Here is a 27,271-nt window from a genome sequence, read left to right as displayed (position 1 = left end):
ATATGGTATCATGGTTTCATGATCTAGACATAAAGAATGAGATTATAAACAAATTAGAAGAACATAGGATCATTTGCCTCTCAGATCTGTGGAGGAGGAAGGAGTTTGTGACCAAAGAAGAACTAGAGATCATTACTGATCACAAAATAGATAATTTTGATTATATTAAGTTAAAAAGTTTTGTATAGACAAAACTAATGCAGACAAGATTAAAAGGGAAGCAAAAAACTGGGAAAACATTTTTATTTTCAAAGGTTCTGAAAAAAGTCTCATTTCTAAAATATATAGAGAATTGAGTCAAATTTATAAGAATTCAAGCCATTCTCCAATTGATAATGGTCAAAGGAGGACAATTTTCAGATGAAGAAATTGAAACTATTTGTAGTCATAAGAAAAGGTGCTCCAAATCACTATTGATCAGAAAAATGCAAATTAAGACAACTCTGAAATACTACTACATATCTCTCAGATTGGCTAAGATAACAGGAAAAGATAATGATGAATGTTGGAGAGGATGTGGGAAAACTGGGACACTGATACATTGTTGATGGAACTGTGAATGGATCCAACCATTCTGGAGAGCAGTTTGGAACTATGCTCAAAAAGCTATCAAACTCTGCATACTCTTTAACCCAGCAGTGTTTCGAATGTGAACTATCTGCATTTTTGTTTTTCTTCCCGGGTTATTTATACCTTCTGAATCCAATTCTCCCTATGCAACAAGAGAACTGTTCGGTTCTGCAAACATATATTGTATCTAGGATATACTGCAGCATATCCAACATATAAAGGACTGCTTGCCATCTAGGGGAGGGGGTGGAGGGAGGGAGGGGAAAAAAAATCGGAAAAGAAACGAGTGCAAGGGATAATGTTGTCAATATAAAGTAATCATTAAATAAAAAATAAAAATATTAAAAAAAAAAACCCAGCAGTGTTTCTACTGGACTTATATCCCAAAGAGATCTTAGAGGGAAAGAGACCCAAATGTACAAAAATGTTTGTGGCAGCCCTTTTTGTAGTGACGAGAAACTGGAAACTGAATGGATGCCCATCAGTTGGAGAATGGCTGAATAAATTATGGTATATGAATGTTATGGAATATCATTGTTCTGTAAGAAACAACCAGCAAGATGATTTCAGAGAGGCCTGGAGAGACTTACATGAACTGATGTTAAGTGAAATGAGAAAAACCAGGAGATCATTGTACATAGCAACAAGAAAACTATACAATGATCAATTCTGATGGATGTGGCTCTCTTCAATAATAAGATGATTCAAACCAGTTCTAATTGTTCAGTGATGAAGAGAGCCATCTACACCCAGAGATAGAACCGTGGGAAATGAGTGTGGACCATAACATAGCATTTTCACTCTTTCTGTTATTGTTTGCTTGCATTTTGTTTTCTTTTTCACTTTTTTTTCCTTCTTGATCTGACTTTTCTTGGGCAGCAAGATAACTGTATAAATATGTATACATATATTGGATTTAACATATACTTTAACATATTTAGCATGTATTGGACTACCTGCCATCTTGGGGAGAAGGTGAGGGAAAGGAGGAGATAATTTGGAACAAAAGGCTTTGCAAGTTTCAATGTTCAAAAATTACCCATGCATATGTTTTGTAAATAAAAAGCTTTAATAAAATAAAAAAGAAGCAAGAAAAAACTTTTATAGTGGAAAGGAAGAGAGGGAAGAAGTGAACCTCACTTTCATCAGAACTGGCTCAAAGAGGAAATAACATACATACTCAATATGGGAACAGAAATCTATCTCACCCTACAGGAAAATAGAAGGGGAATGGGATATATGAAGAGGGGAGAAATTGACAAAAGAGAAGGCATATTGGGGGCGGGGGGAATAGTCATTACCAAAACACTTTGAGAAAGGATAGGGTGAAAAGAGAGAATAAATGGGGATGGGGATGGGAATACAGTTAGCAATAGTAATTTTTCCCCTTTATTAAAGCTTTTTATTTTTCAAAACATTTGCATGGACAATTCTTCAACATTAGCCCTTGCAAAACCTTGTGTTCCAATTCCCCTCCTTCTCTCATCCCTTCTTCTAGATGGCAAGTAGTCCAATATATCTTAAACGACATAGAACTATATGTTAAATTCAATATATGCATACATATTTATATAATTATCATGCCACACAAGAAAAATCAAGTCAAACCAGTAGAAAGAGAGGAGAGAAGAGAGAGAGAGAAAAAGAGAGAGAGAGAGAAGAGAGAGAGAGAGAGAGAGAGAGAGAGAAAAGAGAGAGAGAGAGAGAGAGAGAGAAGAGAGAGAGAGAGAGAGAGAGAGAGAGAGAGAGAGAGAGAGAGAGAGAGAAGGATAAAATGCAAGGAAACAACAGAAAAAGAGTGAAAATGCTATGTGGTGAACCACACTCAGTTCCCACAGTGCTCTCTCTGAGTGTAAATGGCTTTCTTCATCACTAAACAATTGGAACTGGTTTGAATCATCTCAGCAAATAGTAATTGTAAAAAGAATTTTGAAGAAAAAGAGTGTTAGATCAGTTAAATAGCTTGGGAACACAATACCCAGTAGGTAATGGCTTTAGTAGTAATTTAGTGTTTGATAAATGCATAGATCTCAGCTTTTGAGACAAGAATTCACTATCTGAAAAAACTGTTAGAAAAACTGGAAAGCAGTTTGGCAAAAACTAGATAGAGAACAAAATCTCACATCATTTTCCAAGATAAAGTGAAAATAGGTACATGATTTAGACATAAAGGGTTATATCATAAGCAAATCAGGGGAACGTAGGAATAGTTTACCTGTCCGATCTATGGATAAGGGAAAAGATTATAAACAAACAAGGGATAGAGAGAATTATGGGATGTAAAATGGATAATTTTGATTACATTAAACTAAAAATTTTTTTCATAAACAAAACCAATGCAGCTAAGACTAGAAGGAAAGTATCAAATTGAAAGGAAATTTTTATAGCAAGTTTCTCTGACAAAAAGGTCTTACTTCTCAAATATATTAGGAACAAAGTCAAATTTATAACACAAGACATTCCCCAACTGATAAATGATCAAAGAACATGAACAGGAAGTTTTCAGATGAAAAAATCAAAGCTATCTATAGTCATATAAAAAATGCTCTACATCATTATTGATTAGAGAAATTAAATCAAAACAACTCTGAGGTACCACTTTACCCCTATAAGATTAGCTAATATGATAGAAAAAGAAAATGACAAATGTTTAGAAGGGAATGCAGGAAAACTGAGATGCTAACACACTGTTGGTAGAGTTGTGAACTGGTCCAACCATTCTGGAGAACAATTTGGAATTAGACCCAAAGGGCTCTAAAACTGCAAATACCTTTTGACCAGCAACACTACCACTAGATTAATATCACAAAGAGATCTTTCCCTACCCCCCAAAATGGAAAGGACCAATATAGATGCTTTCAGAAATATCTGGATAGATGTACATGAACAGATGCAAAGTGAAGTAAGCAGAACCAGGAGAACTTTGGAAATTAAAAAATTTTTAAATGAATGTTAAAAATTGTTTTTACATGTAATTGGAAAGACTAAAATATTTAAAAATATAAAATAAAATGACAGTTCTGAAAAATGAACAATGCTTCATTTGTAGCCAATTTTTAGTGTAGCAAGTATATATTTATTATGAATCCCAGAATCTATTTTTAGTCATAGAACCACAACAACTTCTACTGCCTTTATTTTTTATGCCTAATTGGATCAGTCTATGACACTGGCTTCAAAGGTACTGGCTGTGTAGATGGCATATTTTACTAGTTTGAAAATGTCTCTTTTAATTTGATTTGAAGATTTCTGGGAAGAGAATACCAGAAGAGTTCATTCTTCAGACTGATCATGGAAAAGGAAAGATCACTTGTAGGATCTCTATCTGATTTCAAGTTGCTGGGTCTCTCCTCCTTCCTCTTCCCCTCTTCTTTCCCTTCCAGGATTCTGGCAGAATGGTGGCACATGGAACTGTTGGGATACTTGCTATTGCCCCTACCTGGCTTCCTGCTCAGCTAGAGAAAGGAAATGGAAGAGATTTAACATATGGCTGCAGCCAAAGCAACTCACTCTCTCTCTCTCTCTCTCTCTCTCTTCTCTCTCTCTCTCTCTCTCTCTCTCTCTCTTTCTCTGACCATTATCGTGCATGTCCTGAGTTCATTTATAGGTGGAGAAAAGCTGACAGCTGCCAAATCCAGGGCTGGTGAGATTAATGACAGCAACAGGAAGAGATTTAGAAAGTGGTTTTGATCCCTGTAGAGGGACATGAAAAACATCCCAGATTCACTTAAGGATGAGAAGCTGGGGGCAAGTAGTATCCACTGATTCCATTTGGACCTCCTACATGCAAAAGAAATGTATCAATATCACAAAGATCTCTCTTTCCCCTTAAGGAGGAAAGCCTAATAGTAAAGATATAATTCTATCTGTAAAATCTGTTATAGCCATATTATACAAAGGCTATAGTTAGTTAATATAACTTTAAGAACTAAAAAGAATATTTAATTTTGGCAGTTTTTAAGAAAAAAGAAAAGAGTTAATAGTGGTTATTTGAGGGGAATTATGAAAAAATAAAGAATCAGAAAATTTTTCTTTTTTTGAAGAAGTGTTTTATTTAGCTGTTATTTTATGAAGAAACAACATAAAAGTGAGATTGGATGATATTAAGAGTGATGATTTAAGAGAAGCTGAAGAAATTGTTCTATCACACTAGAGGTAAGCTAAAAAAAAAAAAAGAAAAAGAAAAGTTTTTTTCCTTATGAAACTACTGCAACCGCTAATATGTATAGAGATTTTGTGATCCTGAATTAATTGAATGGGGTGTGACAATGTATGTATATAGTGGAGGGGACAAGGAGATCTGATTTTTTTTTAAAGTAAGCAAAATTAATATACAGATTTGAGCTCTGTCTCTTCTGTCTTACTAAGTAATAGTTTGAAGTGTCTGGCTCTGATCTCTCCCATACCTAAACCAATATAAAAAATTATTTTTTTCCATGCTATTATTGATCTCATTGTTAACAAAGTAAAATTTATTAATAAATTTATTTAAATATTGAAAATTTTAAATTAAAAATCATTAATTTAATATCTATTTAATCTTTGATAGTTTTATTTAATAGAGATATATGTAACTACTTATGGGAATAAATTTTTTCCAGTTTATTACATAAAAAATAGGTACGAGTAAAGTAATAAGGTGAGGGGACACCTCAAAGGGAATATGATCAACCTTTGACCTATGTAATCCTATTCATTTGGGGGACTTGTCCTCATAAACCAGTGCTTGCTTTTGATCTCTCTCTCTCTCTCTCTCTCTCTCTCTCTTTTTCTTTCTCATTCTGTCTTCCCACATGTTTGTAGGACATCTAGGTGGTTCAATGGATAGGATGTCAAGGCTAAAGTCAAGAAGACTAATTATCCTGAGTTCAAATCTAGTCTCAGGTAGCCTATCACCTGTGTACAACAGGCAATTCATTTAATCCTGTTTACCTCTTTCTTCATCTATAAAATGAGCTGGAGAAGGAAATGGCAAATGCTCTAGTATCTTTGCCAAGAAAATCCCAAGTAAGGTCATGAAGAGCTAAACATGACTACAATAAATGAACAATACAACATATATGTGTGTAGAGATACGTGTGTGCATATATAGCATCTCTATACATGTCAGATCCCTAGAACTAATAAAGATAAGTCCTTGAAGAAACCAGTAGCTGATCCTGGACAGAAATAGATTTCTAGGGGGGATGGCACTTTACTACAGATGGTTATTTTTCATGTATGACATCCACTTTCACTTTTAACTTTTTCTTTTTGAGACTGAGTCTACTTATCATGTCCAGAAATGCAGCAGACACTCAAGGGCCTGATCCCAGTATTGATTTGCCCAGAAACTTTGCCCAGTCCTGTTTCCTGTAAGAAATTATCAGCTGGATGATTTCAGAAAGGCCTGGAGAGACTTGTATGAACTGATGTTAAGTGAAGTGAGTAGAACCAAAAGAACATTGTACATAGCAACAACAAGATTATATGATGATCCCCTATTTGTAGTGGCTAGAAACTGGAAAATGAATGGATGCCCATCAATTGGAGAATGGCTGGGTAAATTGTGGTATATGAATGTTATGGAATATTATTGTTCTGTAAGAAATGACCAGCAGGATGAATACAGAGAGGACTGGCGAGACTTACATGAACTGATGCTAAGTGAAATGAGCAGAACCAGGAGATCATTATATACCTCAACAACAATACTGTTTGAGGATGTATTCTGATGGAAATTCATCTCTTCGATAAAGAGAGCTAATTCAGTTTCAATTGATCAAGGATGGACAGAAGCAGCTACACCCAAAGAAAGAACACTGGGAAATGAATATAAACTGCTTGCATTTTTGTTTTTCTTCCCGGGTTATTTATACCTTCTGAATCCAATTCTCCCTATGCAACAAGAGAACTGTTCGGTTCTGCAAACATATATTGTATCTAAGATATACTGCAACATATCCAACATATAAAGGACTGCTTGCCATCTAGGGGAGGGGGTGGAGTGAGGGAGGGGAAAAAAATTGGAACAGAAACGAGTGCAAAGGATAATGTTGTAAAAAAAAAAAATTACCCTGGCATGGATTCTGTCAATATAAAGTAATTATTAAATAAAAATTAAAAAAAAAAGATTATATGATGATCAACTGTGATAGACATGGCTCTTTTCAATAAAGAGATGATTCAGAGCAATTCTAATAGACTGTGATGGAGAAAGCCATCTGAATCCAGAGGACTGTGGGAACTGAATGTGAATCACAACATAGTATTTTCACCTTTTTTGTAGTTGTTTTTTACTTACTTTTTCCTTCTCTTTTTAATCTGTTTTTTTTTGTGTGTGTGTAATATGATAAATGTGGAAATATGCTTAGAAGAACTGCACATGTTTAACCTATATTGGATTATTTGCTATCTAGAGGAGGGGGTAAGGGAGGGAGAAAAATTTGGAACACAAGATTTTGCAAGAATGAATGTTGAAAACTTGTAATATTCTCTCTAAGATGTAATCTTCTCTTTTGGGGTTTCCTTGGCATCTCTGGAAGCAGCCTTAGTTTCAGTTCAGTAATCACCCCAAATACAGCCAGGTATTAAAGTCCAAATCCTTTATTGTCTCTTTCCAAGTCTTGTCTCCTTTTTGTGGCCCAGTTAGCTTTCTTAGAGGCCTTCTGTAGTCTTGATTCTGAGAGCTTGAGCGTTGGCTTTGAATCTCCCCAACTGCCTTCTCTGACTTCTGAATCTCCCTGAGGCTCCTAGCTTATATATGCTCTCTTAAAGATGTGAATCTTGCAGAATTATAGTAACTACTAAGTACATGTACTGAACTGGAGAATGTTAAATGCCATGCTAAATAATCATTGTCTCTATCAATTCCACTCACTTAGCACCTTGTTTCAAGTTCTGGCCCATAACAAAAACTATCTTTGCATGTATTTTGAAAATAAAAAAACTATTAATTTTAAAAAGAGAGAGATGAATGCTGAAGTGGTTAAAATGTGTGGTTACATTGTGGGTACTGAAAGTCATAGAGGTCTCTTAACATTAGAAGATGCTGTTCATAAGACTAAAGATACTATTAAAACATTGAAAAGAAATGTGAAAGACTTGAAGGATTGCTGAATAATTAACTTATAGTAGTATAAAGCCAGATGAGGTCACTCTGGAAGTGTTCTGTGAAGTACCTGAAACATTTGGACATTCAAACACTCATGAAGTATAATAGAAGATAATATGTGGTAACCAATCTATAGACTAACCTCCACGGATAAAAAGCTGCACTGAACACTGGGATTTCTCTTGAGATAAGACATCTCCTAATGATTTATGGTTCAAGGTTCTTTGGATTTTTTATTTTTGGATCCATTGTGTTGGCTATCCTTCCCAGTTTTGTGCCATCTGTAAATCTGAAGAACATACCATCTTTGTCTTTATCTGAGGAATAGACAAAAATGCTGATAAAAATGTTAAAACAGCTCAGGGTCCAGGACAGATCCCTGTGACATTCCAAATCCTTCTGCCATATTGACATTGAACAGTAACAAGTGCTCTTTGAATTCAATCATTCAACTAGCTCTAAATCCATTTGCCTATATGATTGTCTAGACCATGTTTCTCCTCTTCCACAAGAAAAACATAGGATGCTTTAGCAAAAGATTTGCTAAAATCTAAATAAACTTTATAAATGATTTTCCTTTGTATACTGGTTTATTAATCTTATCAAAAAAGGGAAATGAAGCTAATTTAGTATGATATGTTCTTGATGAAGCCATGCTGGCTCTTTAGAGTAGATTGTCACTGAAAAGGTCAAGGACTGTGTATTTAGAACAAAACTCCCAAGTATAGACTGATAACAACCCACCCATTCAAACCAATGCCATTTGGATGCTACACACCAGATACAGATATATATAGCAGCACCATTTAAGGCCAGGGAAGACAAATATGAATGCAAATACTCTGTTTCAAAGGCCTCATGACAATAAAATTACAGTAACATCAAAAGCAGATATAAACACTATATGTAATACTCAAAGACCAGGGCTAAAATGAGGTGGAAATGTAACTGAGAGCTTGGGTTTTTTACCTGATAGCATGGCAGTATCATAGGTGAACCTTATTTATAAAGCAACTTTCTTTGTTCCAGTTGTCTGCAAATGACTAGCAATGTATACAGATGGATAATGACAGACTGATAAAAATGGTACAAGCCAGAAACCAAAGAAGTGATGCTAGAACATTCTAGTTCTAGGCACTAGGAGACAATTTACTGTTGAAACAATATCAGAAACTAGAGCTCTGCAATGGAATGTCTTATTGAACTGTGACCGATCCAATGGTATAAGAAAGCAGTTGCTGCTACATAAAGCATAACTCTCTATAGTCATAAAGTATTGCATAATTATTTCATTTATATGGATCAAGAGATAACCCTGGAGTTAGTAAGAAATAGAATTTTTTTAACTCAAGATGGCAACAGATGTCACTACAAAGTGTGAAACTTGTACCCAACGTGTACAAAGAATACTGTCAAATTGTGCTACAGGTTTAGAAAATAAAAGCACTAGCAAACCTTGGAAATCTGTCTTCAATGACTTTTTTTTAAAAATTAATATTTTATTTTCCCCCAATTATATCTAAACAATTTAAACATTTTTCAACTTTTAAATTTCCAAATTTTCCAAATTTCAAATTCTTTCCCTCCCTTCCCACTAAGAAGGCAAATAATTTGACATAAGTTATACATATACAGTCATGCACAATATACTTCCATGTAAGTCATGCTATGAAAGAAAAGACAAATTTTAAAAAGCAAAGAAAAAATAAAGAAAAATTATGCTTCAATCTGCATTCAGACTCCATCAGTTCATTCTTTGGAAATGGATAACATTTTTCATAATAAGGTCTTCAGATTTGTCTCGGATCATTGCATTGCTAAGTATAGCTAAGTTGTTCATAGTTGATCATCACACAATACTGCTGCTACTATATACAATGTTCTCCTGGTCCTGCTCTTTTTACTTTGCATCATTTCATGTAAAGTCTTTTGCAATGACTTTTTAGCTTTAGAAGGAGATAGTAAGCATCAGTCTATCTTAGTTCTGAATAAACATTTCATCAGGTATGTAAAAATATACCAAACCAAGATCAAGAAAACTTCCAGGGTTGCTAAAATATTGTACAAGTAGCATGCCTCAGCATATGGATTCCCTGCCAGGATCCATTCTGACCAAGGTAAAGATTTTAAAAGCAAGCTACTTAAGAAAATGTTGCCTTTAGTAGATATCAAAAAGTCTAGAACTATATCACATCATACCATTCACAGGACACCCAGAGCCTATTTCAATCATAAACACATAAGGAATTCTAAAACCAGAAAATCTCCAGAGAATCAACATGTAGGATTTCTACTAATTCAATTCCATCAGGAATGATTCTACAGGCTTTTCACCATGCATGCTAATGTTAGGGTGAGAATCACACCTACTTATGACTTATAGTTTTTAAGAATGAAGATTATACACATACATAAAACAAGTACATCCCTCAGCTAAGAGAGAAGGTGAAAGAAATTTATCAGCTAGCCACAACCTCAGATTAAAATAGCTCTAATAGAAACATCAGTCTGTTGGTCTATCAAGGAGTCCAACAAAGAAAGAGTTCTGTTAAGAAAATATGGAAATTAAGGGAAACAGAAATTATAAAATCAATGTAAACTAAACCACACCAGGTTGCTGAGAAACTGAATAACCTATTTGCAGACTAGCCTCAGAAAATGGAGGAGTCTGTGTAAAATACAAGTGCCTACAACCACTTACTACAAAGGAAAGTTAGTTGGACGTTCTAATGAATAGGTAGAGAAAAAATACTTAGCTCAGCAGACTGGAGGAAGGAGACCACCAATATAAAAACTGTCCACAACAGATATTGTCTCTGAAAGTTAAACTTCTAATAAAGAAGGCATAGTATACTCATACATAACCACCTTCTTTAAAACTGAAGGGACCCCCAGATCAGAGAAAAAGAGATGATTGAACCCAAGGCAACTCCTTTCTTGCTTAAAACTAGTTATATAGCAGAGGGATCAGCACACTGAATGAAGCCTATGGGTCTAATGCAGTCCACTATCTGTTTTGTTTAAAAAAAAACCAAAATATTATTTTAATTTAGATATTTAGTCAGTGAAGTGTTACATAGTGCTTTTATTGTACTGTTTATTACATGTATTTTATTTTTAATTTTTATTTTCACTTCCAAATTTTCCTTCTCCTTCATCCACTCCTCCACCTATTGAAAAGGCAAGAGATAATATATCTATCATACATATATATAATGTACAGAAACCATGATTAGCTAGATGGTACAGTGAAGAGAGTGCTGAGCCTGGAGTTAGGAAGACTCAACTTCCTTAATTAAAATCTCTCTTCAGACATTATGTAATCTGTGAGATCCTGGATAAGTCATTTAACTGTTTGCCTCAGTTTCCTCATCTATAAGATAAGCTAAAGAAGAAAATGCCAAACCATTCTAATATCTTTGCCCAGAAAACCCCAAGTGAAGTCATGAAAAGTTGAGCATGATTGAAAATGACTGAACAACAATAATCAGACTTATGTAGTCATTCAAAACATTTTTCTATAGCCATGTTTCAGGAAGTGGGAGGAGGGGAGGAGAAGCAAGAAAAATAAAGTGAGAAAAATATGTTTTATTGTGCATTGATTCATAGCTCATCAGTTCTCTCTCTCTCTCTCTCTCTCTCTCTCTCTCTCTCTCTCTCTCTTTCTCTCTCTCTGGAAATGGGCAACATTTTTCATTATGAGTCCTTTGGAAATGTTGAGGATGACTGTATTGATTAGAGAAGCTAAGTCTTTCATAGTTGATTACTGTTACAATATTGCTGTTATTGTATACAATCCTCTCCAAGTGCTGCTTACTTTATTTTGTATCAGCTCATATAAGACTCTCTAGGTTTTTCTGAAATCATCATCTTTATCATTTCTTCTAGAATAGTATTTCCATCACAATCATATTCTACAAGGCCTGGAAAGATTTACATGAACTGATGCTGAGCACAAGCAGAACTAGGAATACATTGTACACAATAACAGCAAGAATGTGTGATGATCAACCATAAAAGACTTTGATTCTTCTCAGTGGTTTAGTGATCCAAAGCAATCCCAATAGATTTTGGACAGAAAATGCTATCTGCTTCCAGAAAAAAGAACCAAGGAGACTGAATGTAAACCAACTATGTTCACTTCTTTTTTCTTTTTTTTTCTCTCCCCCATGATTTATCCCTTTTGCTCTAATTTTTCTCTCCCAACATGATTCATAAAGTAATATGCATTAAAAAATAAATAAATGTACTAGGAAAAAATCATATTCTACAATTTGTTTAGCCATTCTTCAATCAATGGACAACCCCTTAGTTTCCAATTCTTTGCCACTATAAAAAGAGCTGCTATAAATATTTTTGTACATTTTGGTCCCTTTCTTTTTAATTTGTTCTCTTTGAGGATACAGACTTGGTAGCAGTATTCCTGGGCTAAAAGATATGCTACATGCATTGTTAATGCATATCTGTTGCATTTGTTCCATGAACCATAGAGCCCGGGACACTAGAAAAATTACCCTTGTTATTTTAAAGTACTGGTATTTGTTTTCATGTTTATGTTGTAGAAGTGTAGATTTCAAGTATACCCTAGTTCATTTTTTTTTTAACAAAGGACTTCAAAATTCCTGACCAGAGGGAGGAATGTAACTCTAGTTTTTTGGGCTCCCTGCCCAGATAGAGTTGCTATGGAAATAGGAAAATCAAGCAGATGCTTTTCCAGAATTCATTAGTTTGGTGGCATTTCTTTGAACTTGGCTTTAGAGGCTTTGGGGGAGAAAGAGAAAGCAAGAGGAGTTAATTCTTCATCTTGTAGTCAGGTCCTCAAAACTGACAAAAAAACATATTTGCTACTTGGCCCTAATTTGTTCCTGGCTTATCTGGAGAGGAAAGAGGTAAGGAAACAGAGGTCATTTGTGCTGTTTACCTTCTTATTATATCTTCCTCAAAACTCACATTCTCTTTCTCCGCCCCACCCCTCTCTCATGCATGTCCTGTGTCTAGGATAAACAAAAAAAGTCTGGCAGCTGTCAGTTTGGTCTAGTATGAATACTGATGGCAGTAGGTATAACACAAGTTTTGTGAAGGTTTGATCCCTTTAGCAAGATAAGAGTCACATATCAGCTTCAGAGCAATATGACTTGCTGAGGACGAAGTGGACAATGATCTCATCTGGAAGTCAAACATGCAAAATGCATATTTATTCCATGTACCAAGGAATGATTACCTGGGACCCCAGGACAATCACCTTGTTATTTAAATATCATATCCTTAAGCAAGCAGAAGTTCCCATCCCAAGTCTGAACTACCTAGTATTAGGTTGCAGTCTTATACACTTAAATATTGTATAAAATTAGTACTTTGTCTTCTCCAATAAGCAAAAGATGAAGAGTCTCAAGGATACAGAAAGAAAAGCACTACCTTTTATTCCCTTTTGGCCTGCTTTTTCCTACACAACACAACAAACATGGAAATATGTTTAAAAGAATTGCTTGCTGTCTTGGGGGGGGTGGGTAAGGGACAGAGGAAGAAAAAATTTGGAACACAAAATCTTGCAAAAATTAATGTTGAAAATTATCTTCACATGTATTTGGGGAAAAAACTATTGGGGGGAAAGCACTACCTTTCTTTAAGCTGAGAAATAAAATATCATTTTAATTGTCCTTGTGGTCTCTTCTCCAATTCTTCCTAGGCAGACATAATATAACTTGATAATATTTCATCATCTGAATTCTCCTATCAAAGTGGGACACTTGAATAAAAGGATCCATCTCAGCAAACTATGACTTTATTAACGTGTACATAAGTACTTAGTATCAGAAGACCCAAAGAAGACTTAAATGATAAAACAAAACAAAGCTAGCTAGCTATAACAATATCAATAAGTTTCATAGTCAAAAACAAAGAGTTATAGCCAAATAGAATAGAAAAATGCTATCATCTGTTTTCTGTGTTATCCTAGAAAGGCTGAAGAAACTAACTCCTACCATACCTTCTGTTTCTTCAAAAATTATTTTCATACATTTTTTAACAAAATTTTAAAATGTATGTAAGTAAATATATCTATTTAAATTTAATTTAAACTATTTCACTGCCAAATCCTTCCTAACATAAGTTGACTTTCTATATATTTTTATAGTTAAAAATTCCAGTTACTATGGAGCTTTAGTTTTTCTCCTGAGCACCAATCCTGCATCATTGTTGTTGCTGCTGTTCAGTTGTTTAAGTCATGTCCAACTTTTCATGACCCCATTTAGGGTTCCTTTGGCAGATATAATAGTGTGGTGTGCTATTTCCTTCTCTAGCTCACTTTACATATGAAGAATATGAGGCAAACAGGGTTATGTGACTTGCCCAGGGCCACACAAATAGTACGCCTAAAGCCAGATTTGAACTCTGAAAGATGAGTCTTTCTGACTTCAGGCCCAGAGTTCTATCCACATCACCAACTGTATATTACACATTTCATAGCAGAAGTTCTGTAGCCATCTCAAACTTAAATAAAACCTACCTCTCTATTTACTGTTGAAGGTATCAACATTCTTCAAGTCACCCAATTTGTAATCTCTGTGTCAACTTTGATATCTCACTCTCAAGTCACCCTATAGGTTCAATTTCCTAATTTTATTTCTCTTTCTATTTCTCTTACAGGTCTCCTCTTCATTCACATAGCCACTACTCATTTCAGGCCTTCATGACTTGTTACCTAGGCAACTGTAATGGCCTCCTAGTTGATCTTGCCTTGGGCCTTTCCTCTCTCCAATTCATCCTCCACAGAAGTGCCTAGATAATTTTTCTAAAGTATATATCTAACCATGTCATCCCTCTCCAAAATAAACTCCAGTGGCTCTCCTTTACTAATAGAATGAAATATAAATACCTCTGCCATTTAAAACTCTTCACAACTTGGCCCCTTTATAGTATTCTTACACATCACTTTGCTCTATGGTCCAGTCACACTAGTCTTCTTGCTGTTTCTCACACAGGACACTCCATCTCCCTTCTCCCTAGTGCCTTTGCACTGATTATCCCCCCCCCCACCAGGGTCTGCAATGTTATGGCCCCTTTCTTTTTTTTGGAATCTCAAAAGTAAGAAAAGTTCAGCCATTCTACTAGTACAGAGTACAAATACAAAATAAGAAAACATCATTAATATTACAGGTCAGACTCCTCAACAAGCCAAAATTTCTCTGGGTTTTGCCTGAGTTGAGCCCCAGATTTTACCATTTCTCAAGTCCTGCACGATTCATTAATTTCATTTCCTTCATTCAACAAACACCTGTTTCAATCAACTATGGCCAATGGACAGTAATGAAGTTCAACTAAAGACAAACTTTGCTAAAATTTTGTAAAGACTAGTCAAAAGTCATGCTGGAGGCAAATGATAAACAGTGGGTTTAATTACCATGTCTAAAATAGATGTGAATGTATACACACATATTTTTCTTCTTAGTACACAGGACTTTTGCCTACTTGATACAAGAAATTCAGCTTTATAAGTCTACTTCTGTACATAATTATAGGTACTTGTCTAATTACATAGCCTTCCCCTCAGATGACTCCTGCAATTAAATAAACCCCCAAAAGCTAAGAGAGTTAGAGGCAAAACAAAACAAGTGTGGTAGAAATAACATACATTAAGGTCCCCACTATATTAAGCTAAACTACTTTTCCTCTAAAAAGTACTGGAAATGGACTTGAGATTTAATTTCCAAAAGAACTAAGTAAGCCCTTAAGCATTAATAATTTCCTGCTAGCTTAAGTAAAAAAGCAAGAACAAAAATCAGGTGTTTTTCAGTGGTCTGACACAATTTTGGCCAATATACCTAGCATAGCAAATATAAAAGCAGAGATGCTGTGTCCAAATGAATTGATGCTGTATCTTTTGATTATTCTTTCCATGCTATGGCTAAATAAACTTCCTTTTTGTTAACTGCTAGATAGTCTGTGAGTGTCTCATTTCATTCTGAATCTGAACCATCAAACTGTCTTGAGTCAGGCATCTGGCAATAGTGGTGGAAGGGTGACTCAGAGAAAGAGGAGCTGTGGGTGATTAGAGGTCCTTAAACAAAAGCCCTTCACCCTGTGGCTTCCATGATTCAGGCATTGCTTCTAGTTTTGCTGGCTATATTTCACAAGGCCTACCCCACTGACCTGGAGGAATTAGAAAGCCATCTGACTATAGGCATTTAGCAACTAGAGACAAACATGAATAATCTCTGAATCTTTTTAGAACTATACCCTGAAGATGATACATGTAAACTGTTGTTAGTTGAGTTTGCCTGTTTTTTTGGTATTTGGGAGTGATAGTATATCAAGATGCAAATGCTATAGTAAGCTAGAATTTGGAGATTGTATAAGTAGCTTGGGAATTCTTGTATAGTAATTGGGCGACCACTGGGAATTGTGCCACATGTACTCTGTAGGAATTCTATGGTGCAAGGCACTGGGGGAAACACTTGAAAAAATAGTGCTTAATCCTTCTCTGAACCTCAAGGACCTTTTCAAAATTGGAGATAGGGACAAATGTGTTTACTGCATTGAAGCTAGTTAGCTGAGAACTGGGGAGTGACTGCATCAATTCATAAGGAGAGAAAAGTTTGCTCTAGTTCTTGTGAAATGTAATTCTCTTTTTCCTTGGGAAGTCAAGAGGAAAGGATAAGGGAACCCTGTTCATTGAGCCCTAATGCAGAACCTGGATTTTCTTTTTCCACGCTTATAAAAATTGTATTTTTGTATTGTATTGTAAAAAAAAAAATTATACCTTCCTTCCTTTCTTTCCTTCTTCCCTCTCTTCTTCTATTCTTTCCTTCCTTTCTTTCTCACAGCACCTAAAAGACATGTGCTGACTTAGAGGAATTTCTGACTATCTTATTTGATTAGTATCTCTTTCTCTGAGCATTCCTGAGATAGAAATTCCTAGTGTTGGTGGCCACACTATTAAGATATCTAACAGCAACTGGAACCTTTAGTAAGAGTTAATTAATGAAAAAAATTATTTGTTCATTCATTCATTCATTTATCCATTTATTCCTTCTGCTGCTTGAAAGGATAACAATTAACACAGAAAGGAGCACAGGCTGGGTAGAATCACCTTGCAGTAGCCTGAGCCATCCTATATAGCTATTTTTAATCTCACCTAGGTGATAGAACATCCAGGAGCAGTAACACTCGGTCCATGGCCCTGGGAGCTCCCAATGCTGGGTTAATATGAGGGTTGTAACACTTGGTCCAGCAGTAGAAAAATGGTATGTCCATTGCAAAATGCAGACCTTGGCACTGGGTATTTCTAGGCCCTTACCCAGGAGAATAATGGGAGTTTCCACAGTAGAACTCAATCCTGGTACTACAAGTACCAAAAAAGAGGCAAACTCAACTTTTACAACATGTATTATCTTCAGGGTATGGTTGAAGACCATGGTTTAAAGATTCAAAGCTCATTCATGTTTGTCTCTAGTTGCTGAATGCCTATAGTCAGTTTGCTCTCTCATTCCTCCAGGTCAGTGGGGTAGAACTCATAGAATATAGCCTGATACTGTATTTAAAACCTGACACAGAGAGGTAGGGGTCATACAGAGCTCTCAAGCCCAGGAATAGACAGGCAGAGTTTGGCCAAAACACAGTGGACAACAGAGAGGTCTCCAGTGCAGAGTAGGCCCATTAAATCCTTTTATTTACTATAATCTGAAATTAATAAAGCTCTTCCATTTTGCTGTCAATATAATAACTAGTAGTGAATGAACTACTCCTTCTTGGGAAGGGTTTTGAAAATCAAGGGGGTAAAACTGTTGGGAGATGCATTTCTTTCTGATAACAGAAAGAAAAGATGAAGATTAATAGCAGAAACTTCTAAAGTAGGGACCAGCAAACTGCAGCCCGTGGACCACATCTAGCCCATGTACCATAATTTACTGACTGCTGGTCTAAAAAAACCAAAGATTTGGTAACTTCCCCTCTGGATTCCCAGGGAGGTAGAGGATAGTAGGCTGAAAAACATTGTTGGGAGAAGAGAGAGGAGATGCTGAGGATAAGGGCTATAGAAGTAGCACCTGGTTATGTAGATTGGAATGATCCTTCAGGGGGCAGGGAAGTCATTTGACTTACTTGCCACCTGAGGTATAAAAGGCTCAGGCTAATTAGTGTTAGAGATTGTAGTTGAATACCTACTGTACTGCAAGAATATCTTTCTGACCTACTGTGGCCATTTCCATGGAGAATGCAAATGCATGGAATATATGGCAGGGTAGGGGGAGAAGGAAAATCAATTTTCTCTGAATTTACATTTTTTTAACCTGAGGAATTATATCCTTTGTTATTAGTAAAGTCACTTTTATTGAATTCTATGGTCTATAAGTCTATCATTATATTCCTATCCTGGCACTAAATCACTAAACAAGCCTCCTTTAAGCCTGGCCCCAAATAACACTCTGAGGTTGCAACAGGCTAATTGCAACAGTGTAATGGCCTCTAAACTACTTTAATGCAAATAATCCTGATCCATGATATGGCTTGGTGACTATGCCAAAAGTGGCATCTAAGCTATGGCCCTGCTATTCTTTGAGTCTTTCTTGTCCTTGTTGTGTCAAGAGCCATTGTCATATTAAGTGAATTGTAACGATTTAGTATTACCTACTACATGGATCAGATTCAGGACTCTGTCCTAAAGGAGAAGAGGTGAAATCTGGGATTTCTGATCTTCATTCTCCTTCAAGCTATGTCACTCTCTCAAAGGGCCATTACATTGCTGGTAATCTTTCTACTATCTTTTGTTTTTCTTTTCCTCATCTTCTTCACTTCTTTTTCTCTCCTAATCTTTGTATCCCTAAAGTTTTCAATAAAGATCCTATGATTATTTAGGTAGCATAAGGTCTCCTGGAATATTTTTAGGATCTTGCCATCAAAAGGTGAGATATGATAGAAGTAAAAATCCAACATCTCTGTCACATAGGCTTTTAGAAATTTAATGAAACTGTTGTCAGTACCTAATTGATCTAAGGCTCTAAATCACTGACATAATTTCCTAATGGACTAAATATAAAAGCCAGAGAAGTCACAAATTCTTCCTTCAGGGTTGTCACATATTTCTAATGCATTTGCATGACCAACACAGAGATAGGGACATTGATCCCAAATGAACTGATGCTATATCCTTGCTGAATATTTTTCCATGTTTTAATTAAGTAAATTTTCTATTATTAAATGTTAAGAATGTCTGAGCAATTGATTCCTTTTATTCCACTCCTGAACCTGGATCTCTCAACTGTTATGGTCCATAACATATGGTAGGTAAAATACCCGTAACATATGGTCCATAACAGATAAAATACCCTTTTTATATTCTCACCTCAACATTAACATTTGTACTGAAATTGTTCAAGACACATACTCAGAAAATAATTTAATTCCCAAATAATGATAACAACAGCATTTTACATGTATGTTCTGCTTTCAAGGATTTATACAGAAATAGAAAAATCATTTAATCCTTCCATGTGTAATTCAGTGACTACTTCCTTGAGGCAACAACACTTAATGTACAGAAAATCATTTCTAGCAGAAGAAGTGAATTGAAAAAAAAATTCACAGGTGTTTCAACACACTAAATCCAGCTGTTCAATCTAAAGGGAAAAAAAAGTCTTTAAATCTTCTAAAAGCCATACTTCTTCATTTAAAAGTATTTATCCAGAAGTTTGTTAACATATCATTGACCTACAGTTCCACCTTGACTGAAACAGCTCTCTACTAACAATATTCATCTCTGCAAGGATTCTCTGGCACAAAAGCAGAGAGGATTAAAGCTTTGCCAAAATGCTCCACAGGGATGCAAGTTCATTGTCTGGTCCCTGCCCTCACCAGGCAGAAACTGGACATATTGCTGAGAAACTGGCTTTTCCACATCTTTAATTCAATATGTCTCTATTCAACCGAAAAGGGGAACATCTTGCACTATGACTAGCACTAAAAGTCCTAGCTAGTCCTGAGCCAAAAGAAAAATGGTAGCAATTATATGAATCCTGAACTAATTAAGTATTGCTCTTGCCCATCTACTCTTCAATGAGCCAGTGGTATCTCAGTCTATACCTCTTGCACTTAAAATAATGTCAACTGATTAATTGCCTCTAGGAACAAAATTGTACTTGAATTTGTACAACTTGCATGCTTACCGACCACTCCCTCCTCCTTACTACAAAGGTGACCACACTGGATAAGGCCACTCTTAGTGGCTTTGATGTCCATTAATATTTTCACGAACTAAGATTTTTGCTTCCTTCTCCTTACAAACCGGTCTCCCAAAAATGTTTTTGCTTGCAAATGTGTCCTATCTCTCTCCTTCAGCAGGTAGGGGGATTTTTTCAGAATAAAACTAACCTGAACCTGTGCCACTTCAGTAATCACTGAGGTGCCTCTATGTAGACACTGACTTGCATAGCACTGGGTAGCCTCTGACTATACTGAGGAATGTACTACTTTAAACCATCAGAAGAAAGAAGGCAAGGAGGGGATGGTGAAGGGCCTGAGGCAGGAGGAGATGGGGGACTAGGAGGCATTTGCTTATCGTCCCATTCAATGCAGGGTGACAACCTCGATGCAGCTGATTGTTCCTTGCCTAAAACCAAGTACATCGACTCGGTTCCAGTTTCTGGAAATCGTCAGCCTTCAGTGACATTGACAGACAGAAGACGACCCTGACCAGGACCCCACCTCTTCCCTTGGGGGATTCCCATCCTGAGCCCCGCTGAAAGGGTACTGGTCCCTCTTCGCGTTTTGGTCACCCCAATTGGGAAGAGCCAGACACTGGGGTGGTCTAGCATCCCCAAATTCTAGGCCCTCGTTCCCTCCCCCACTCAAGACCCCGGCCCCAGAACTCTCTCCTCGCGCCCCTTCCTTGCCCCCAGCTGCCTGCAGAGGTCACGCCCAGCTCCGCCCCGGCCCCCGGCTCTCCTCAGCTCTCACCGGACTTGGGCGGATAGCGGTACACGGAATTGGACGGGATGTCCACCTCCTCCACGCCTGCGTGTTGCCTGCTGGTCAGAGCCCCCATAGCCGCGAACGTGTCCGCTTGGGGCCCCGAACCCGGTCCCCCCCTTACTCCAGCCGCCTGCGCTGCCCGCCCAACCTCAGCCTCGGCCCCTCTGACGGAACCCGGTGTAGCAGGGGCGGCTGCCTGCGGCTGCGGGATCTGCCAAGGAGCTGCGGCTCTGGCGGCTGGGAGCCCTCGGGACGCCTCGCACCATCCTCCGCCCGGGACCGCAGAGGGGCCTCAGCCGAGCCCAAGGGGCTGCGGGAAGGAAGGGGGGCGCCGCCACCACCGCCGCCACAGCCAGGTTCGGCGTGATGTCAGCGGCTGCTTGCGCGGAGAGGACCGCGGCGGCTCTAGCCAATGGGGAGCCGGGGAGGGAGCGCCCCGACCGCGGCAGCCAATGAGAGAGCGGATGCAGCAGGGGAGCCGGCGGCGCGTGCCACCAGGCAGGGAGTCTAAGTCCCGGTCCCCCCCCCCCCCCTTCCCACCCTGGGGCTGGGCTGGGGTGAGAGACCCAGGAGGTCCTCGGGGACACGTGCGGGTGAAGAGGAGGAGGAGAGGGGGAAAGAGAACCAGGAGGAGGAAGAGAAGTAAAAGGGTAGGAAAAAGGGGGTAAGAAGAGGATTTAGCAGGTGGGAGGAGAGATAGGGATGCTCTGGTCCGAGCCAAGAGGGTGTATAATTTAAGTGGGGCGTAGATAGGAAAAGGGAGGCCAGGAGACACTGAGAACCGACCAAGAGAGTAAATGGAGAGAAGAGGAGACAAGGATGGAAAGGTTGAAAAGGATGAATGTAGGAAAGAAGGGAAGATAAAAGGAGAAGGGAGACGAAAGGGGTAGAAGGCGCTGTATTGTGCCAGGGTTTCCTTAAAAAGGGGAGTGGTTCCAGTAATTTCAAAAAACTGGTAGGGATATGGATAGGACAGAATCCTCTGCAGGGATGGAGGCGAAGACGGTGGGAAGACCATTCCCCTTTTTACTGCAGTCTCCTGACCCCTCCCTCTCGGAAACCTTGGAGTCCTCCCTACAAACCTTATTACCTGACCAATTGTTTAAATTCTAGAACAACTCAAAATGACACTTTGCGTGGAACGTGCAGCCCTTCCCTGCCCTGTAGTTTGCTAATTGGATCTCAAAGTATTCTTTTCCTCGCAGTTTCCAGACGTCCTAATTACTTTCCCCACACTCAGGATTTTCATAAGTAAACCATTGGGGACAATCATAGTGCCAAACCACAGCAACCATTAAATCAGAAACTTCATTAGAGAGTAGGAAGGAGTAGGAGATAAGCATATACTGTCCAAACAGCCCTGACCTTCCAGTGTGTTTCTTTAGTAGTTCCAGATTTTGGGGGTGGGGGTGGAGGATGGAGGGAGCAGAGGGTTCCTTAGTACTAATATCTCATTCTCTAGTGCCTTAACCATAGGGCCTCAAAGTGCATTACAAATGACATCTCCCCAGGGACTAGGAATATTAATTATTTAATGTTTATGATATGTTTGAAAGATGGAAAACACAGGGCATTATTACTACCATGTAATTCCTTTTATCCCAGAGACTTCTAGGACAGCTGTACCAAATCTATAGGAAAATCAATTTAGGATTAGAATACAGTGTTTGTTTTTTCCTTTTACTCCCAAGTAATGTAAAGCATTAAGTTAAAAGGAAAATAGAGAAATTTAATAATAATTTAAAAAACATGGAGAAAGATTTATTAAATGCTTGATGTGTATGTGTTTAGGGAAATAGAAAAATTATAAAACTTTTCCTGCCTTCATGAAATTTAAAATATAGGGAGAGGGATATGCTATTTGAACACAATACTATATATAATAAGTATGTTACATATACTTATATTTATAATAATGTGTGATAAGTATAAGGTAATTGTCATACAGAATAGAATGGAATAAAAGAATAACAGAGATACAAATAATATAAAAAATAATAGAATAGGTAGAATAATACTGTGACTCTGGAGTCAGGAGGATCTAAATTCAGATTTGTCTTCAGACACTTGCTGGTTGCTGTCTTTGCACAAGTCTGCCTGCCATAGTTACCTTATCTGTTAAATGAGGATCATAATTAAACATATTCTAAGGTTGTTGTGAAAATAAAATAATAATATTTGTAAAGCACCTTGCAAACTTTAAAGGGCTATATAAATTCTAGCAATGATGAAGATGAGAGGTTGAAAGAAGAAAAAGCTATTTCCTACTAGGATATTAGGGAAGATTTCATAAAGAAGACAGCATCCAAGTTGAATCTTGAAGCATAGATATGATTTCAAAAGTAATACATGCTGGAGAAAAAGGAAATTACAGCTATAAAAAATGATGTGACCAAAGAGAAAAAAGTAGATTATGTGAGAATGGTTGTCCCCTTGATAGAATAAACTCGGTATGAAATAAGATTAAAAATTTGGAGGTGTCAGGTTGTAGAGGTCTTTAAATGCCAAATGAAACAATTGGAAACTGATTTGTAAAGTTCTTTAGGACTTTATGTTTAAAGTATTAGGGAATGAAAAATTTTAATACTAAGGAATTCTTCACTATTCTGTACCATTTGGAACTGCTTTAAGACAAAAGCCTGTGATTTTCACTTTATTTACAATAATAATAAATCAGGAAAAACAACTAATTAACCATCTATTTAAAATGTTGTGATTGTGAACTTTGATGGCAACTTTTCTTTTTAAAAGAACTAATATTATCTGCAATAGGAAAACACTAGAAGCTTTCCCAGTAAATGTAGTGATAAAGCAAGTATGATCTTGCCACTACTATATAGTTTAGTTCTAGCAATGCTAGCTATATTCAAGAGGAGGAAAAAAAATATAAACATTGGTAAGGCAGCCAACTTGTACCCTTTTGCAGATGACATATTTTATTTAGAAAACTCCAGGGAATAGAATTCTAGGTAAGATAGATGCATGAAAGAATCAAAATCTTCCCCATTTAGCACAACAATAATCTAAAAATAGCACCACTTTCAAAAGTTGAAGAAAAACAAAAAGAAAGATTAGCAACTTTTCTTAGACCAAAACTGCAGCCAAAATCCACAGTGCTAGAAAGGATCCAACTAGGAAATACTACACAAGTTCAGGTAAACAGGCAGAAAAACTGCAGCAATACTCCAATTAGGAAAGTCCAAAAAGGATGGAAGATGGTAATAGTACCCTGTTTGGAGATAACCAACCTCAGAACTCTGGTCTTTTACACTTAAGCCTATTTGTACTAAGCACAGATACTTGGAGGGTGAAACAGCAGGAGCCCAGGAAATTGAGATCAGAAGGAAACCAGAGCTGACTACCACATCAAAGAGTGTGAGACAGAATAGATTCTAAAGAAGTACAAAATAAAGAATTGAAGCTAGAGATATGAGTAAAAAGAAGATAATGAACACTTTGAAAAAAATATTTATCAAAAGCATTCTAGAGAAAAACAAATAGAAAGTATAGAGGTATGGGTGGGAATAGTTTAGGCAAAAACACTATAAAGACTTAAGAGAAATAAAAGCAAAAGAAAACAAGTAGAATAAGAGTTCTGGAAGGAGAAGAATATGTAATCTAGAATAGAAGGCCAAAAATATTACCTAAGTAATATTAAGTAAGAACTTTCTGTAAATTATAATACACTAATTGAACTCAAGCAAAATCAAAATATTGAAAAAATAGAAGAAAATGTAAGATATCTACTATCCAACACGACTGACCTGTAAAAAAAAAAAGTTCAACAAGACTTTCAGAATTATCAAGCTACCTGAACTTATGATTCAAGGTCAAAGAAAAAAATACTGCAAGCAGTCAGAAAGATTGAATTCAAGTACCAAGGAATCATACACAGAATCATTCAAGACCAAATAGCATCTACTTCATCATAATGCAATATTATAAAAAGCAACAGGTTAGGAATTATAATCAAGAATAATTTATTCCACAAGAATGAGTATAATCCTACATGAAAAATATTCAACTATTAAAGGAATGGAAGACTTTCAATCATCCTTAATGAAAGGTTCAAAGCTGAATAGAAACTATGAATACAAACACAATAATCAAGAGAAACCTAGATAGGTAAATATATTTGAATAATTAGAAAGGGATAAACAATGATCAAATCCTTACATTGTAAGAGGGAAAGAAAAGACAAATAACTATTCAGATTCATAATGTCTTCAAGAATTGTAGAGGAAATTAAATGAAACATACAGAATAAGGTGATTTTGTTGTGTTTTAATGTTTTTAAGCAAGAAAGAAAAAGAAAGGGTAAAGGAACGCCCTAAGGAAGAAGTAGGTAGAACTCACTATGTCTCATAATTAAGGTTTATGAAAAGAAGAGGATACAAACAGAGAGAAAGAAGTGAAGAAAATATCATTACATAGAACTCACTGTTACCTAAACTGGATAAAAAAGGATTGAACACATCCATACAAATAATTTGATACTTCACTACATTTAATTCAAGAATCATGGACAGGAGTTAGTAAAGGAAAGGGAGAGGTTTAAGAGATAAGAATAGCCAAAAAATAAAACTCCACATTATAATAATGGGATGAAAAAGAAATATAAAAAATTTATGAATCACAGATCTTGGTCTAGATCTGAACAAAAGAAAGAGAGGAAGAGTAGTTGAGTGGAAACATTGTTTCAATTGCAGATTATTAGTGATCATATTCTTTCAGTTTCACCACTTTTTTCTTCTGTATAAAGAAGGGAATGAAAAAAGAAAGAAAAGAGAAAGAGATAGAGGTACTTACATAGTTAACCACTATAACTATGAACATAAACGGGATTAACTCACAAGATGCAAAAGAATAGTAGAAAAGATTGAAAATTAGAATCTAAAAAAAATATTTCCCAAAAACACAACTGAAATTTTAAAATTCACAGTGAATTAAAATGAGAGCTTGGAGCAAAATATATTATGTTTCAGGTAAAGCTAAAATAAGAGGAGAAATAATCTGGTTGTGTTTGATTCTTTGTGATCCCAGTTGGGGTTTTCTTGGTAAAAATACTGAAATGGTTTGTCATTTCCTTCTCCAGCTCATTTTACAGATGAGGAAATTAGCAAACAAGTTAAGTAGCAAACAGGGTCACATAGCATGTAAGCATCTGCAGCCAGATTTGAGCTTCCTGACTCTAGGCATAGCATTTTATCTATTGTGCCACCTAGCTGCCTCAAAGTTAAAAAAAATTTTGGTTAAAAGAGATAAATAAGAAAACTACATTACTTAAAGCTACCATAGGAAAAAATGATGCAAATATATAATATATTTGTGCACTGAGTGGCATAGCATCTAAGCAATTAAAGGAAAAGTTATTGAATTCTAGGGAGAAATAGACAACTTATAATGGTTGAGAACCTTAATATACCTTTTCAGATTTATACATTTGTAACAATAAATCAATAAGAAGTTAAAAGCTTGAATAGTACTTTAGAAATGCTAGATATTCTAGATCTTTAGCAATTACTGAATGGGAACAAAATGGAATATACATATTGCTAAAATGTGAGTGGGAATTTGTAAAAATTAACTATATATAATTATTATTATGTTTTATGTATTATACATTCTATATAATCATATTACATATTATTAAAATTAACTATATATGTAACTATAAAGGACACAAAAGCTCTTAATCACAGAAGAACAGAAATATTAAACATCCTTTGCTGATCACAATACAATATAAATTAACACCAGTAACAGGCCTTTTAAGATAGGATTCAATCTTAAATGATTAAAATTTTAATCCTTAAAATACCCAAATTAACAAGATAAGAAATAGAGAACTTAATCCAACTGTAGAAAAAGAAACTGAATAAGGTATAAATGAGCTCCCAAAGACAAAAGTCCCATTAAAAAACACTAAAATATAATTAATTGCACTGTTATATAAATAAGGTAGCAATAAAACAAAAAAAAAGTTATAAACCAATATGCCTGAAGAATATTGATGCAAAAATATTGATTGAAATATTAATAGAGGACAGCAAAATATTTAAAAGTTTAAACACTTTAACCAAGTTTTAGTTATTCCGATAAGACAAGGTTAGTTTAATAGTAGAAAAATTAATAAAATTACATGACTTACAACAAATGTACAAAAAGCTTTTTAATAAAATATGGTAACCATTTCTATTTTTTTATTTAAAAGAATAAGAATAAATAAACTTTTCTTTAATTTGGCAAATAGCAGCTAGGTTGTGCAATGGATAGAGATCCAGGCCTAGAGTCAAGAAAACAATAGTGTTTTTTTAATTTTCAAAATATATGCAAAGATAATTTTCAACATTCACCCTTGCAAACCTTGTGTTTCAATTTTTTTTCTCCCTTCTCCCCACCCCTTTCCCTAGATAGCAAGTAATCCAATATGTGTTAAACATGTATAATTCTTTTATACATATCTTCACAATCATCATGCTACCCAAGAAAAATCAGATCAAAAAGAAAAAAAAATGAAAAAGAAAACAAAAAGCAAACAAACAACAACAAAAAACGGTAAAAAATACTATGTTGTGATCCACATTCAGTCCCCACAGTTCTCTCTCTGGATGTAGATGGCTCTCTCCATCACAAGTCTACTGG

The 27,271-nt window shown here is 36.1% G+C and overlaps 1 protein-coding gene across 4 annotated transcripts in view; it reads right to left on the bottom strand.

Moving 5' to 3' along the window:
• The window catches only part of RNF157 (ring finger protein 157), a 129,696-nt gene extending 108,964 nt beyond the window's left edge, over positions 1-20,732 (bottom strand). For all 4 annotated transcript variants that reach the window (XM_051994985.1, XM_051994986.1, XM_051994987.1 and 1 more), the window contains exon 1: positions 20,612-20,732. In XM_051994985.1, the coding sequence (XP_051850945.1) occupies positions 20,612-20,699 (88 nt within the window). In that variant the 5' untranslated portion in view covers positions 20,700-20,732. The remainder of the gene's footprint in view (positions 1-20,611) is intronic.
• Positions 20,733-27,271: the final 6,539 nt, after the last annotated feature.

Source organism: Antechinus flavipes, chromosome 4 (assembly GCF_016432865.1).
Source record: "Antechinus flavipes isolate AdamAnt ecotype Samford, QLD, Australia chromosome 4, AdamAnt_v2, whole genome shotgun sequence".
NCBI classification, from domain to species: domain Eukaryota; kingdom Metazoa; phylum Chordata; class Mammalia; order Dasyuromorphia; family Dasyuridae; genus Antechinus; species Antechinus flavipes.
The sequence above is the reverse complement of the archived record's forward strand: the minus strand, read 5'-3'. Positions and strand labels throughout refer to the sequence as shown.